The sequence below is a fragment of the Xyrauchen texanus genome, chromosome 46 (genome assembly GCF_025860055.1).
Source record: "Xyrauchen texanus isolate HMW12.3.18 chromosome 46, RBS_HiC_50CHRs, whole genome shotgun sequence".
Classification (NCBI taxonomy): domain Eukaryota; kingdom Metazoa; phylum Chordata; class Actinopteri; order Cypriniformes; family Catostomidae; genus Xyrauchen; species Xyrauchen texanus.
In genome coordinates, this window is record NC_068321.1 from 28,347,472 (window position 1) to 28,364,875 (window position 17,404).

General features: G+C 42.4%; 2 protein-coding genes across 5 annotated transcripts in view; both read right to left on the reverse strand.

Moving 5' to 3' along the window:
* Positions 1-1,414: 1,414 nt before the first annotated feature.
* aqp9a (aquaporin 9a) lies at positions 1,415-9,797 on the reverse strand. The gene is made up of 6 exons (XM_052119532.1): positions 9,593-9,797; positions 8,840-8,966; positions 4,325-4,462; positions 3,909-4,027; positions 2,827-3,044; positions 1,415-1,989 (listed from the first exon to the last, which is right to left on the reverse strand). Exons 1-6 carry the CDS (start codon positions 9,668-9,670, stop codon positions 1,788-1,790), a joined length of 882 nt encoding a protein of 293 aa, XP_051975492.1. The 5' UTR covers positions 9,671-9,797; the 3' UTR covers positions 1,415-1,787.
* Positions 9,798-11,072: 1,275 nt separating this feature from the next.
* LOC127638146 (cingulin-like protein 1) overlaps positions 11,073-17,404 on the reverse strand; it is a 19,358-nt gene continuing 13,026 nt past the window's right edge. For all 4 annotated transcript variants that reach the window (XM_052119529.1, XM_052119531.1, XM_052119527.1 and 1 more), the window contains 6 exons: positions 16,813-16,902; positions 12,732-12,815; positions 12,204-12,328; positions 12,013-12,121; positions 11,418-11,581; positions 11,073-11,289 (listed from right to left, as the gene is read on the reverse strand). In XM_052119529.1, the coding sequence (XP_051975489.1) occupies positions 11,211-11,289; positions 11,418-11,581; positions 12,013-12,121; positions 12,204-12,328; positions 12,732-12,815; positions 16,813-16,902 (651 nt within the window). In that variant the 3' untranslated portion in view covers positions 11,073-11,210. The remainder of the gene's footprint in view (positions 11,290-11,417; positions 11,582-12,012; positions 12,122-12,203; positions 12,329-12,731; positions 12,816-16,812; positions 16,903-17,404) is intronic.

Consider the following 17,404-nt stretch of genomic DNA (forward strand, 5'->3'; position numbering starts at 1 on the left):
GCAAGAAAAGCTGCAGATAAAAGTAATGATGATGTGAACTGCTGTTGCTCTAATAACACTGTAAAAACACAATAACTGTCTGTAAATCCAGAATTGCCCTCGACTTTGATCCAGTAGAACATCATCTGATAACCGGTTTTAACAGATTATATCATCATAAAGTGTTTAGATACACATTCACAGGTGCGAGTGAATCTGTCGTCTGTTAAAGGTTGAAAATAGGAGTGGTGGTGGTGTAGTGGGCTAAAGCACATAACTGGTAATCAGAAGGTTGCTAGTTTGATCCCCACAGTCACCACCATTGTGTCCTTGAGTAAGGCACTTAACTCCAGGTTGCTCCGGGGGGATTGTCCCTGTAATAAGTGCACTGTATAATACATTGGTACTCAGAAGGTTGCTGGTTTGATCCCCACAGACACCACCATTGTGTCCTTGAGTAATACACTTAACTCCAGGTTGCTCCGGGGGGATTGTCCCTGTAATAAGTGCACTGTATAATACATTGGTACTCAGAAGGTTGCTGGTTTGATCCCCACAGACACCACCATTGTGTCCTTGAGTAATACACTTAACTCCAGGTTGCTCCGGGGGGATTGTCCCTGTAATAAGTGCACTGTATAATACATTGGTACTCAGAAGGTTGCTGGTTTGATCCTCACAGTCACCACCATTGTGTCCTTGAGTAAGACACTTAACTCCAGGTTGTTCCGGGGGGATTGTCCCTGTAATAAGTGCTCTGTATAATACATTGGTACTCAGAAGGTTGCTGGTTTGATCCCCACAGTCACCACCATTGTGTCCTTGAGTAAGGCACTTAACTCCAGGTTGCTCCGGGGGGATTGTCCCTGTAATAAGTGCACTGTATAATACATTGGTACTCAGAAGGTTGCTGGTTTGATTCTCACAGTCACCACCATTGTGTCCTTGAGTAAGACACTTAACTCCAGGTTGCTCCGGGGGGATTGTCCCTGTAATAAGTGCACTGTAAGTCACTTTGGATAAAAGCATCTGCCAAATGCATAAATGTAAATGTAAATGTGATCTTGTGTCACACTGTGTATGAAAGAAACTAAACTTGCAGTAAAAGTTCAATCTTTATTTCAGCAAAAACATAAATATAGAGTTTAAGTCTTGGGATTTCATTAAATCATTCTCTACTCTTCTTTAATGAAAGACTGTCGAACTCAAATAAGTCTGGACTACACACACACACACACACACTACACACACATACACACTCACACACATACACACACACACACACACACACACACACACACACACACACACACACACACTACACACACACACACTACACACACACATACACACTCACACACATACACACTACACACACATACACACACACACACTACACACACACACACACACACACACTACACACACACACACACACACACACACACACACACACTACACACACATACACACTCACACACATACACACACACACACATACACACACACACACACACACACACTACACACACACACTACACACACACACACACTCTACACATGTAAGCTTCAGAGGAAAGAACAGAAAACAGTATTTAAATTACCGCTATGACATTTAGGGTCAATGAAAATTACATGAAAATGCAAAAATCAAGTGGCAAAACATTTTCAGCAAACAGGATGTTTTTTGTTTGCATGAATCATTCAATGTAAATTGTTGCGTGTAGCATGTGCAAGTAAAAACTGCTTATCATATGTGCAGAAACACTGAATGTTCACATTAAAATATCTTCTGTTAATTCATGTTTCTAGCTCATGTTGATCATCTCGTATTTGTCCTTCAGACTGCTGTCCTCGTCTTCATCCTCCTCCTCTTCCTCGGGTTCTTCATGAGGTTTGTCTGTGTGATTGGAGTGATGCAGCTCGATCAACAGGAAGTAGATAATTGCTCCGGCAATGCCCCCCACCAGCGGTCCCGCCACAGGAATCCACCACCAGTAATCAGCAGTACTGCAGCACATACACACACACACACACACACACACACACACACACACACACACACACACACACACACACACAGTATTGTGAAATGCAATATTGCCATTTGTTAATATTGATGTGTTTTATCTGCTACACAAACACACAGCTGATGATGATGATGATGAAGGGTCCAGTGATCACGTGAGCGTCTGGAGTTTTCACACGGCTGATTATCGGTATTTGTTTTATTTACTCAACACACTATGTTGTGTTTACATTATGTTTACCCTCATTAGTTGGGGTCCCATCCACATATTTTTATGTGAATTTTGGGACATTGCATAAAATCTCTTGGACAGAAACACCAAGATGCAAAAGCAATCTCCAAAATGCATATTTTAAAAATGTAGCTCTGGAGCTGAGAAACTACCATCAAAAACACAGAAATGCCAAAATAAAAGCTCCATTTAAATGGACGCATGTATATGAAATATTACACCTGTTGGGCACATTAAAAGAGAGGGAACTATGAAGAAATAATCGTGAGTGTGTGTGTGTGTGTGTGTGTGTGTGTGTGTGGTACTGTCTCCATGGTCACAGTTACAGCTCTTAAAGGGATGTGATGTAATGAATAATCAATATATATTCATGTTTGTGTGTTGAGCTGATAAACGCCTGCATGCAGATGAATCAGAACTCTGTTTCTACACAAAGACTGAAACTTCAGACACTTTGTCTTCCAGATTCTAGTGAATTTTGCTGCCTTACAGCGTAACTGTCTTTGTAGACTGTCAAGTGCAGCTCACTAGAGAGCTAGACGAGTTCTTGTAGAGCTTCAGATCATCTGTTGATGTGTTTCCTCACCTGAACACCTCCATCCCCCATCCGGCTACAGCGGTGAAGAGCCGCGGCCCGAGATCTCGTGCGGGATTCAGAGGGTAACCGCAGTTCAGGCCCATAGAAACACTGATGCCCAGGAGAATCAGACCGATGGCCAGCGGCTCCACACCTTTAGGAGCGCCGATGTTCCCCCCGTCAATGATGGCCAGAATACACAGAACCAGCATTCCTGTGCCAACCACCTGACAGACGCACGAGTCATGTGATTAAAACTGACAGATCAACATCCTCATCTCATCAACTGAAGATGTGTTTAACGCTCCTGTGGATGATACTGTCATTGTAATGTCGAGACACGTCATCCGACATGCTTTAAAAACATTCATCTGTTTGTTTGAGCGACTCGACATGTCAACTTCTGATTCAACCAATGGAGTGAGTTTGGGGTGGGACTTCCCTTTGATTGACCAATGACAGAGGGGGGGCGTGTCTTTATTTTTGATATCGTTGATGTTAGTGGTGCAGAAATGACACACTTCAGCTTCAACACAAAGTCTTTTGAATAATTTAGGACATTTACAGTAAATGTTTTAATTGTGTAAGAGTTCAATGTGTCTAATTAAAACTATTTAATTGTTATTTGTGAGAGAACAAGCTGAATTAGGTCAGTTGATTCAGACTGCTTTATTGGTGGTTTTCTGGGTAGAAAAGTTCAGCCAATCAATGTGCATTAGGGAAATTCACAGAATGAGGACAAACGTTAGTCTGGGTTACGACCATCTGCTCCGTCAACACAAACCCTCATTTCAATATGTTGATTTTAATGGTGGGAGGGGCTTGATTACTCAGACACTATCTGTATGTACGAGACTGGCTGATTATTGATTCTTTATTTATCTCATACATAATGTGTCATTTCTCCTCCTATTGCAAAAAAAAAGCAATATTTAAAAAAAAAGTGAACCCCCCCACACACACAGTGTTTACAGTTTTCTAGAAAAATAACCTACGAATTACTTATTTATAGTTATCTCTGCATATTAAGATACGGAAAAGTATTTTAACATCGCAAAAGTTACATCAACGTTAAATCATAATTTTCTGACCTGATCCACAAATCCACCTAATATTGTGAGGTGTCTGCCGGGATAGGATGCAAAGATGTGTCCTGTGGCATTGATTCCCGTCACAGACAGAATTCCACTCGTGAAGTCCATGAACGCATCTAAACAACAAATCACACATTCATCGTCACATGATCCTGGAGAGACACCAGAGGAAAATCTTATTGCTCAGATGTTGCTCTTTCATGGCTCATGATACTGAATCAAGTGCTCATTTATGTCAACATATCAACTTCAGTGTATCTCAGGAGAGACGAGACAAAGTCTCCATCTGCTCTCACTGGTGTCTATGAGAAATAATTGAGATACTAACGAGGGTTCATTTATGTGGGTTTTTTCCTATGTGACAGTGAATTTAAGTGATTTGTTTGCAATTGATTTGATTGAAGGAAACTCACCATAATAGAGTCCAAACACACCGGCCGCTCCAGCAAACGCTCCCAGCAGCTGAGCGAGAACATAGATGGGAAACTTCCAGAATTTCAGCTTCCCCAGAACCACCATCGCCAGAGAGACGGCGGGATTCAGGTGACCACCTGACACACAAACAAACTCATTCACAGATCACAAGAGATTCAATAATACAATATTTGAGAGTGCATCTTTAAAGGTTTACGCAAACACTACACAAACACCATTTAAACACAAATAAACACTGCACAAACATGAACACTATAGAAACACTCAACAAACACAACACAAACATAAGCACTACACAAATACATACTACATGAACATAAACACAGCACAAACACTACACAAACATAAAACTACAAACACTATCAACACTGCCCTAACATGAACACTACACAAACATTACAGAAACATGAACACTACACAAACACTACAAACACAAGCACTATCAACACTGCCCTAACATAAACACTACACAAACATAAGCACTACACAAACACTACACAAACACTACAAACACTACACAAACACTACAAACACAAGCACTATCAACACTGCCCTAACATAAACACTACACAAACATAAGCATTACACAAACACTATCAACACTACCCTAACATAAACACTACACAAACATGAACACTATAGAAACACTCAACAAACACAACACAAACATAAGCACTACACAAATACATCCTACATGAACATAAACACTATAAACACAAACACTACACAAACATAAGCACTACACAAATACATACTACATGAACATAAACACAGCACAAACACTACACAAACATAAATCTACAAACACTATCAACACTGCCCTAACATGAACACTACACAAACATTACAGAAACATGAACACTACACAAACACTACAAACACAAGCACTATCAACACTGCCCTAACATAAACACTACACAAACATAAGCACTACACAAACACTATCAACACTACACAAACATAAGCACTACACAAACACTATCAACACTACCCTAACATAAACACTACACAAACATAAGCACTACACAAATACATACTTCATGAACATAAACACTATAAACACAAACACTACAAACACTGCCCTAAAATGAACACTACAGAAACATTATACAAACATAAAAATTACACAAACACTACACAAACATAAACACTACACAAACATGAACACTATAAAAATACTACAAACACTATCAACACTGTCCTTACATGAACACTACACAAACATTACAGAAACATGAACACTACACAAACACTACAAACACAAGCACTATCAACACTGCCCTAACATAAACACTACACAAACATAAGCACTAAACAAACACTACACAAACACTACAAACACTACACAAACACTACAAACACAAGCACTATCAACACTGCCCTAACATAAACACTACACAAACATAAGCACTACACAAACACTATCAACACTACCCTAACATAAACACTAAACAAACATAAGCACTACACAAATACATACTTCATGAACATAAACACTATAAACACAAACACTATAAACACTGCCCTAAAATGAACACTACAGAAACATTATACAAACATAAACATTACACAAACACTACACAAACATAAACACTACACAAACATGAACACTATAAAAATACTACAAACACTATCAACACTGCCCTTACATGAACACTACATAAACATGAACACTACACAAACATAAACACTACACAAAAATGAACACTACACAAACATAAACACTACACAAACATGAACACTATACAAATACTACAAACACTATCAACACTGTCCTTACATGAACACTACACAAACATGAACACTACACAAACATAAACACTACACAAAAATGAACACTACACAAACATAAACACTGCACAAACATGAACACTACACAAATACATACTACATGAACACAAACACTATAAACACTGCCCTAACATAAACACTACACAAACATGAACACTACACAAACATGAATACTATAAAAATACTACAAACACTATCAACACTGTCCTTACATGAACACTACACAAACAGAAACACTACACAAACATAAACACTACACAAACATAAACACTACACAAACATGAACACTATACAAATACTACAAACACTATCAACACTGTCCTTACATGAACACTACAGAAACATTACACAAACATGAACACTACACAAACATGAACACTACACAAACATAAACACTACACAAACATGAACACTACACAAACACTATCAACACTGCCCTAACATGAACACTACACAAACACTACACAAACATAAACACTACACAAATACATACTACATGAACATAAACAGCACAAACACTACACAAACATAAACACTACAAACACTATCAACACTGCCCTAACATGAACACTACACAAACATTACAGAAACATGAACACTACACAAACACTACAAACACAAGCACTATCAACACTGCCCTAACATAAACACTACACAAACATAAGCACTAAACAAACACTACACAAACACTACAAACACAAGCACTATCAACACTGCCCTAACATAAACACTACAAAAACATAAGCACTACACAAATACATACTTCATGAACATAAACACTAAACAACACAAACACTACAAACACAAACACTATAAACACTGCCCTAAAATGAACACTACAGAAACATTATACAAACATAAACATTACACAAACACTACACAAACATAAACACTACACAAACACCATTTAAACTCAAACACCATATACACTGCACAAACATGAACACTACACAAATACATACTACATGAACACAAACACTATAAACACTGCCCTAACATAAACACTACACAAACATAAACACTACACAAACACCATTTAAACTCAAACACCATATACACTGCACAAACATGAACACTACACAAATACATACTACATGAACACAAACACTATAAACACTGCCCTAACATAAACACTACACAAACATAAACAGCACAAACACTACACAAACATAAACACTACAAACACTATCAACACTGCCCTAACATGAACACTACACAAACATTACAGAAACATGAACACTACACAAACACTACAAACACAAGCACTATCAACACTGCCCTAACATAAACACTACACAAACATAAGCACTACACAAACACTACACAAACACTACAAACACAAGCACTATCAACACTGCCCTAACATAAACACTACACAAACATAAGCACTACACAAACACTACACAAACACTACAAACACTACACAAACACTACAAACACAAGCACTATCAACACTGCCCTAACATAAACACTACACAAACATAAGCACTACACAAACACTACACAAACACTACAAACACAAGCACTATCAACACTGCCCTAACATAAACACTACACAAACATAAGCACTACACAAATACATACTTCATAAACATAAACACTATAAACAGCACAAACACTACAAACACAAACACTATAAACACTGCCCTAACATGAACACTACAGAAACATTATACAAACATAAACATTACACAAACACTACACAAACATAAACACTACACAAACACCATTTAAACTCAAACACCATATACACTGCACAAACATGAACACTACACAAATACATACTACATGAACACAAACACTATAAACACTGCCCTAACATGAACACTACACAAACATAAACACTACACAAACACTACACAAACACGAACACTATAAAAATACTACAAACACTATCAACACTGTCCTTACATGAACACTACACAAACATGAACACTACACAAACATAAACACTACACAAAAATGAACACTACACAAACATAAACACTACACAAACATGAACACTATACAAATACTACAAACACTATCAACACTGTCCTTACATGAACACTACACAAACATGAACACTACACAAACATAACACAAACATGAACACTACACAAATATTAAAACTATACAAACAATTCACAAACACTATAAAGACTGCAAACACGAACACTAGAAAACATTAATACTAGAGAAACTATTACATAAGACACACAACCATCTTTTTACACAAACTCATTGAATAAACTCATCTACTTTCTGTTAAACACACATACACACACACACACACACACACACACACACACTGGCATGTGCTCGGATCTATGGGTCTGCTGGAATAGTCGCCTTGAGCATCATATGACCTCGGAAATCAGCCGAGAGTTTGACCGATCAAATCAATCGTCATTCAGGAGCATTATAATCAAAATGACATCACAAACACCCAAAACTTACACAACTCACCCAACTTTATAAAACAACAAGAGTGACAGATAAAACTGAAGCGACACTGAATGATGATGAACTGCTGTAGAGACACAGAGAGAATCCTGATAATCCCATTCTGAGAGCAACATCAGTGATATACAGTGTGTGTGTGTGTGTGTGTGTGTGTGTGTGTGTGTGTGTGTGTGTGTGTGTGTGTGTGTGTGTGTGTGTGAGTGTGTGTGTTATATAACACATGTGCAGTGTTGTGTGAATGATAACATGATGTTTACCTGAGACGCCTCCGGACACATACACACCCATCATGAGTCCAGTGCTGAAGCCAATGTGAACGGTCAACGGCTCGCCGAGAGTGTTTCTGCTCAACACCGTCTGAGCCACAGACCCACAACCAAACAACTGACACACAACAGTTCAATGAGGACACACAACAGCACACACACGTCACAGATATGACAGATTACAGTAAATGATTTAGGTATTATTAACAATATATTTGCATATTGAGTAATGAGAATTCATAACACAATTGTTCATTAGTTCATAAAGCAGTAATTATTATTAACATACACAACTTTTCCTTTGAAGAATATTTCAGTATGTGTTGACTTTAAGAAAGATTAATAAAAGTATTGTATATTATTCATGTTAAATGTTTATTAATTGATCTTGGGAATTACAGTTACATTTTTCATTGATATAAAAACAAATATTCCATAAATGTAACAAATGATTTCCCCAAAACTATTGGAATTTGAATCTGGTGCATATAAGCTCTAATATACACTATAATACTTGATATATATTTACATATTGCTGTATATCAGATTTCTGTGTGGGATCATAAACACAAGCGGAGGCAACACTGGCCAGTAGATCTGCTGTTAATGCTCATATGTGTGTGTATATACTCTATATATAATTACAATGATTGTGTCAGTCTGTATAGAATAAAACACTGTCTTGATTTGAACTGAATGACAAATCTCCCATCAGTCCCATTAAACACATGCAGATAAACTCACCACCAGCACAAACGTCCCGAGGAACTCGGCGAGGAACTCCTTGAAGACGGCGTGTTTGATGACACAATGATGCTTCATGTTCGAGTCTGTTTCACACTCGCAATCTGACTGTCAGACTGAACACTCGGCTGCATTAAACACCCCAAACACACACACACACACACACACACACGCGCGCATCGATCTGTCTCTCTCTCTCTGTCTCTGTGTGTGTGTGTGTGTGTGCATTTACTAACATGATATGAGCTGAGTTTGACCCCTGACCTAGAGTTTAATTCATGAGTTTAATGTCTCCAGCTAAATTAGAACTATCTTAAAAATGACTCTGTATATTTTAGGTCTTCAAGTCTATTTTGTGGCAGGAAATGATTGTGGGCAGTGACAAAGAAGTAGCATGTATTAGCAGGGGATTTGTAAACGTCATGGGTCAAGAGATCCATCCATCCATCCATCCATCTTCAACCACTTATCCGAAGTCGGGTCGCGGGGGCAGCTGCTCCAGCAGGGGGCCCCAAACTTCCCTATCCCGAGCCACATTAACCAGCTCTGACTGGGGGACCCCGAGGCGTTCCCAGGCCAGTGTGGAGATGTAATCTCTCCACCTAATCCTGGGTCTTCCCCGAGGCCTCCTCCCAGCTGGACGTGCCTGAAACACCTCCCTAGGGAGGCGGCCAGGGGGCATCCTTACCAGATGCCCAAACCACCTCAACTGACTCCTTTCGACGCAAAGGAGCAGCGGCTCTACTCCGAGCTCCTCACGGATGACTGAGCTCCTCACCCTATCTCTAAGGGAGAAGCCCGCCACCCTTCTGAGGAAGCCCATTTCGGCCGCTTGTACTCGTGACCTAGTTCTTTCGGTCATGACCCAGCCTTCATGACCATAGGTGAGGGTAGGAACGAAAATTGACCGGTAGATCGAGAGCTTTGCCTTCCGGCTCAACTCTCTTTTCGTGACAACGGTGCGATAGAGCGAGTGCAATACCGCCCCCGCTGCCCCGATTCTCCGGCCAACCTCCCGCTCCATTGTCCCCTCACTCGTGAACAAGACCCCGAGGTACTTGAACTCCTTCACTTGGGGCAATACCTCCTTCCCAACCCGGAGTACAGACTCCATCGGTTTCCTGCATGGGTCAAGAGAATATTCTGAAATATGGTGAATAATAAGAATGGTGCTCTCTTCTCATGGCACAGTGATGGTCATACTCTAGTATTTGTGTGATACTTGAGATGCGTGTCTAAGATCTATGATGGACATGATGTACTTTCCGGTGCTTCATGCGTCTGTGCACAGTTTTGATCCTCTGTAGATTGTAACACGTGTTCACCTGCAGTACAGACTCGGTCACATGCACACGCATGTACTGAACTTACTGAAGTCTTTTCTGCATGTGAAAGTGTCTCGTTACTGTGAGAAACTGCTTCAGACTGATTTGAGAACCCGTTTGAGCACTTCAGTGAAACCACAAACATCAGATTCAGTGAACTGAAGAAGTGTTTATTAGTGACTTCACTTATACAGAAGCAGAATATTAAATCATACATTTGACTGAATTCATGCGTGATGTTCCCTGAGAGTTTGATGACATCATCAGTTCAGTCGTGTGAATAATGAACGTGCTCATGTGTCTCGCTGCTCTTCATCATCATCATCATCATCGTCGTCAGTCGTCTGCAGTTTAATGGGTCTCTTGTTGCGTCTGCAGACAGATGTGGACATACGGACGGCTCAGACTCATTTGTAAGTAATTATATGCTTCCTCTTGTTCTACGTTATTTACAATATCAATGTATTGACGGATGTGCCGCGCCGGTCCTCACGTCTCACCTGATGTCACAGCGCATGGCGGAGAGTTGTGTCTGCAGCTGATCGTTCACTTCCTGTTGCTCCTCCACGTCTCTCTGGAGCTTCTTCCTGCTGTTCTCCAGTCTCTCGATCTCCTCCTCGGCCTCGTCCAGCTGACGCTTCAGTGCTTTCAGACGCAGAGCGAGCTGGACACACACACACACACACACACACACACACGCGAGTGAGAAAACACGCCTGCATGTGCTTTTACAAACTGTGTGACCAATCAGAGTAGAGTATTTATCCTGATTTCAGAGAAATCGCACAACATTTACAACCGTTCTGCTTATATTAAGAAAGTAATTTTGGTGAAGTGGGTTAGGGGGAAACTCGATTCAGAAAACAAGACAAATATCCTCAGCATGACTCTTGCCGTGTATCTCAACTGAACGACACGAGGAACATCAAGGTCAGTGAACACACAGACGTCCATATAATGTGGATTGAAGTCACTTTGGATAAAGATGTGCTTCTATGTAAATCCATCAGACATGCCTTTAAAGCTCTGGTGAGATCAGGTGTGTCTACACTCTTTCTACGAATAATAATCTCTGTCGGATGATGCGAGCATCACCTGGTCTCTCTGGTCCTGTAGAGACATCTGCTCTTCCTCCAGGTGAACGATCATCTCCTTCATCTTACGCTCCAGTTTACGATTCACCTGCTGCAGCTCATTATTCTCTCTGAAGCTCAGAAACACACAACATCAGTTCATCCGTCTCTGTTATTTCTGACATCACACTTTCATTCATGAGTTTCTCTCACTTCTCCTCCTCCAGAAGTCTCTCCTCCAGTTGTTGAATGCGCAGCTGCAGTTTGGACATGAGCGCGTCCTGTCCCGTCCGCTGAGAGTCCTGCAGCTGTGACACGCTGCTCCGCAAGTCTTTATTCTACCGGTGACAAATCAAGACTCCAGCTCTTATTCACAAGATTCAAATGTTTCCTTGGAAATTCATTATTTAATATATATAATGTATATTTGTATATTTTAGAGTAGCTGTGTCACATTTCTCTTTGACTTTGCTGCATTACTTCAGGACCCCCAAATATGATGATCCCCTTACGAAGGATAAAAGACCGCTATATATTTATGTAAAGACAATGTTTGTCAAATTAAATAATTGGCGTTTACATAATAATTATTTAGATTTCTTTGAGTCCAGAAATATTTACTTTGTATCAAGTTGTTTTCTGGAAAAAATTTTTTAACAAAATGTCCTGTGTGCCCCCTTACAGCCCACTGGTGTTTGAACACCCCTTTAAATCAGTGCAAAATAAAACTGTGATGATCACCTGCCGCTCCAGACTGATTTTATCACATTCCAGATCCTGACGAACCGCTCGCTCCTGCAGAAGATCTGCTCTCACCTGCTCCATCTGACACACACACACACACACACATAAACACAAACACACACACACACATACACACACATAAACACAAACACACACACACACACACACACACACACACACACACACATAAACACAAACACACACACATAAACACAAACACACATTCACACAGACACACACACATTCACACACAGACACACACACACACATAAACACAAACACACACACATTCACACACAGACTCACACACACACATACACACACATAAACACAAACACACACACATTCACACACAGACTCATCAGTACCACTAAATAATTTTTTTACATTTAACTTCTTCCACAAAACTGAATCCAGATCAGCAGAAATGCATTTTTAACCACATCGCTTAAAGGTGTAACTGATATTTCCATGGAGAGGTTTGCAAAATATTGCACTAATCCCTGAAAAATATTACTAAAATAAGTGTTGTGAGATATCTCAGCGGTCTCTGTGACACCTCTAGAGTCTGTAAACAACAAACAGAAATGTGTCCGCGGTCTCTGGCGCTTTCTGCCTGTCAATCATTTTGCATGTTCTTATAGTGTTGCTACCTATCAGGATGTGCAACCAATGCTATATTCGCATAGTTTTAGGGTTGGGTTAGGGTTTGGGCATAGTACAGCCTTGCACCATATCACACTATCTGATACTGGTAGCACGTCCTGATAGGTATTATCTGCCTGTCAAGATGTGCTACTAGGTTTTTAACACAATTAATGCTGTTGTAGTATATACCAACAGGTTATCCCGTGCCCCCCAACATGTGCTACCCATGTTTTAACTGTACATATCAATGTTTTTACTGCTGGTAGCATCCTACCCCATTTGGCACCCTAGATGAGACCTTCCAAATTATTAGAGAGTGGCAGATTTAGGCATGGGTGACGTGGGCAGTCGCCCAGGGTGGCATCTTGCAGGGGGGTGCCATGAGGCGGCAGCGGTGGCAGAGCTATGTTCCCACCAGAAGCCTGCGGTCGGTTAAGGAGCGGCACCTTGTTGTGCCAACACAAAGAGGCATCAAAACACTTTCTTGGACTTTCGGTTTCGTCGTACCACATTGGTGGAATGACCTACCCCACTCCATATTTTTTTTTATATATATATATATATATATATATATATATGTATATTGGGCTCCAATGTGTGCGGCCCCACCGGGTAAATCCCTGTGGACCTCCCATTCCCCAGCATACTCATTTGCCCCAGTCGAGTTCCGAGATGAGATCAGCTCACCTCACGGCCAGCTTAACGTTTCTTTCAGAGCTCGTGAGCAGGATGAGTTCTCAATTGCTGCATTGGAAAGCACGCTGGTGATGTCAGATGCTGAGGACATGACTGGGCTAACACCTTCGGGTCTGCCCACCCAGTCTGAGGCCGACTAAGTGCTTGCCCGGGCCGCCACGAGTGTCAGGCTGGAGTGGAACCCTCCACACTCCCCTGAGCCCTAGTGGCTGGATGATTGGTTCCTGGGTTTGGGGTGCCACTCACAGCTGCGCACCCCTGGTCCCTTTATTCCCGGATGTGCACAACAGACTGACGAGGTTGAGGAGGACACCTTTTTCTTCCCAAACCCAACTTTCCAGTTCGTCCGCTCTCACTACCCTCGATGGTGGGGTGGCCCACGGGTACACGGAGATCCCTCACGGTGAACCCCACCCCTGATTCCGGGTACATGGAGGGAGGTAATTGCTTCGATGGCCCCCTCAGCCCGGCCACGAGTTCGAGACGTAGCAAGGCTCCACAGCAAGGTATGTCAGACGTGATTGTCCCCTTAGTGCCCCTCGCCCAGAGCTTGGACGAGTGGCTAGCGCTATTCAACCGGTCACGTGTCTGGCCAGGACCTCTGGGAAGGGCGAGAACGGCGCCACCATGCATGCGACCCTTCTGTGCAAGTGTACGATAGAGCCCGTTCCTCCAGCCGAGATGAGGAGAGGGTTCTACAACCCTTACTTCATCATACCGAAGAAAGGCGGTGGGTTGCGGCCAATTTTGGACCTGCGAGTTCTGAACCAGGCCTTGCACAGACTCTCGTTCAAGAATGTATTATAGCGTGAGTCCGGCATCAAGATTGGTTCGTGGCGGTAGACCTGAATTCCCGGTGCAGAGCATCTCTTTTTTCGGTATGGAGTTAGACTCAGTCTCGATGATAGTGACTAACTTTCGAGTGCTGCAATGCCTGATGTCATTCAGGCGGTGAACAGCAGCTCCACTGAAACACTTTCAGAGGCTCCTGGGGCATATGGCATCCTCGGTGGCAGTCACGCCACTCGGGTTGATGCATATGAGACTGCTTCAGTACTGGCTTCAGACTCGAGTCCCGAGATGGCCTTGGCGCCGTGGCACACATTGCGTGGCTATCACGCCGATCTGCCGCCACTTGTTCAACCCTTGGATATACCTTGCTTCAAAGAGTTCTAACAAGTGTTTAGGCGCGTCATCATTATGACAGATGCCTCTAAGCTAGGCTGGGACACTGTGTGTAATGGTTCCTGGATGGGACCGCGACTGTGTTGGCATATCAACTGCCTCAAGTTGTTGGCAGTACTGCTAGCCCTGCGGAGGCTTTCGCTGTTGATCCAGGCCAAGCATGTGTGTCTGGACGGACAACACAGCAACGGTAGTGTATATAAACTGCCAAGGTAGCTTATGCTCATGTCGCATGTCGCAACTTGCCTGACTCGACTGAGGTCGCTGCGGGCCACTCGCATCCCGGGCAACCTCAATGCCACATGACGCACTGTTGCAGCAGGTGATGCTCAGGGGAGACTCCACCCCCAGGTGGTCCAGCTAATTTGTAGTCGGTTCGTCAAGGCACAGATAGACCTGTTTGCTTCACAAGAATCCTCTCAATGCCCACTCTGGTATTCCCTGATGGGGCCCACAGATGTGCCGGGGCTGAGCAAGTATGCGTTCCCCCTAGTGAGCCTACATGCACAGAGGTCCCCCCCATCTGGCACCCATGCCAAGACCTCTAGAACCTCCATGTCTGGCCCTTGGACGTGGAAGACCTAATTGGCCTACCAATGACGGTGGTAGACATGATCACTCAGGCCAGGGCACCCTCTACGAGGCAGCTTTATGCCCTGAAGTGCTGTTTGTTCGTGAGTTGGTGTTTCCCCAGAGATGCGCAGTCAGGTCAGTGCTTTCCTTCCTTGAAGGTGTATGTGGCCGCCATAGCAGCACACCACGACGCAGTGGATGGAAAGTTCCTAGGGAAGCACGACCTGATCATCAGGTTCTTGAAAGGCGCCCTGAGGCTGAATACTCCTAGGCCACGCCTCTTCTTCTCATGGGATCTCTCGATGGTCCTCCTGGACCTTTGGAGAGCCCTATTTGATCCCGTAGAGTCAGTCGAGCTGAAAGCCCTCTCCTTGAAGATGGCCCTCCTGACTGCGTTTACCTCCTTCAAGAGGGTCGGGGACCTATTTCGGTCCGGAAGACTCTCACCTTGTCCTGAGACCCCAACTGGGCTATATGCCCAAGGTTCCCACGATGCCTTTCAGGGATCAGGTGGTGAGACTGCAAGCGCTGCCCCAGGAGGAAGCAGACCCAGCCTTATTGTTGCTGTGTCTGGTGTGTGCTTTGCGCACCTAATTGGATCGCACGCAGAGCTTTAGATGCTCTGAGCAGCTCTTTGTCTGCTTCGGCGGACAGCAGAAGGGAAGCGGCGTGCGTGCGTGCGTGCGTGCGTGCGTGCGTGCGTGCGTGCGTGCGTGCGTGCGTGTGTGTGTGTTAAGGGGGAGCGGTAGTGTAGTGGTTAGTGCATTGCACTACGAACCTGGCGACCCGAGTTCGATTCCCGCTCAAGGCCAACACCAGTGACAATTATCTGAACCGGTCCCGGGTCTCCCCTAGGTCGACTCAGCCTAAAATGAGTACCTGGTGCGGTGTGTAAAACATCGCCACTGGGGAGACAAAGGTGGTCGGGTGTGGTGCTGGCCTGGTGTGTGTGTGTGAGTGAGTGTGTGTGTCTGACCTGTTCTCTTGCTCTCTCGAGTCTCTTCATGAGTGAATCTGAGCTGGTTTGTTCCTCCATCAGACAGGTCTGTAACTCCAGCACTCTTTCCTGACAGATTGACAATGAAAAATAAGCTCAATTCAAAAGATTTGAGGGTGGGTAATTATAGTTTTCTTAATTGGGTGATTTTCATGAAACCTCTAAAGAAAATGGCATCGTCCTATTTTACTCCAAAATCAAAACAAACAAATCTGAAATTATATTTTGCACATAGGAAACTATAATATTACGATTTGTAACATTGTGACATTATTTTCATAACAGTTACGCAGATTTTAATCCCCAATTCTCATTACTACAACATGAAAAAAAACCTTATAAAATTCGTACAAAAAAATATTTCAATAAAATATTTTTACTTCATATTGACACTCATAGTAATGCCTAAAATCTCAATGGTCCTAAATGTAAACACTTCATGCTAAATATAGTTTCATATAATGTTAGTGTTGATTTGGGGTTAAATAAGAACAGGGCATTTTCTTTGTAGTTTTCATCACCCCATTATCATATACTGTACAAACCATGAAGTGTGTGTGTGTGTGTGTGT

Coding starts and splice junctions, on each gene's coding strand:
- aqp9a (XM_052119532.1), bottom strand. CDS start 9,670: ATGAAGCATCATTGTGTCATCAAACACGCCGTCTTCAAGGAGTTCCTC. Junction 4,463..8,839: donor TGTGTCCGGAGGCGTCTCAG/GTAAACATCATG, acceptor TTTGTGTGTCAG/GTGGTCACCTGAATCCCGCC. Junction 3,045..3,908: donor TAGGTGGATTTGTGGATCAG/GTCAGAAAATTA, acceptor TGCGTCTGTCAG/GTGGTTGGCACAGGAATGCT.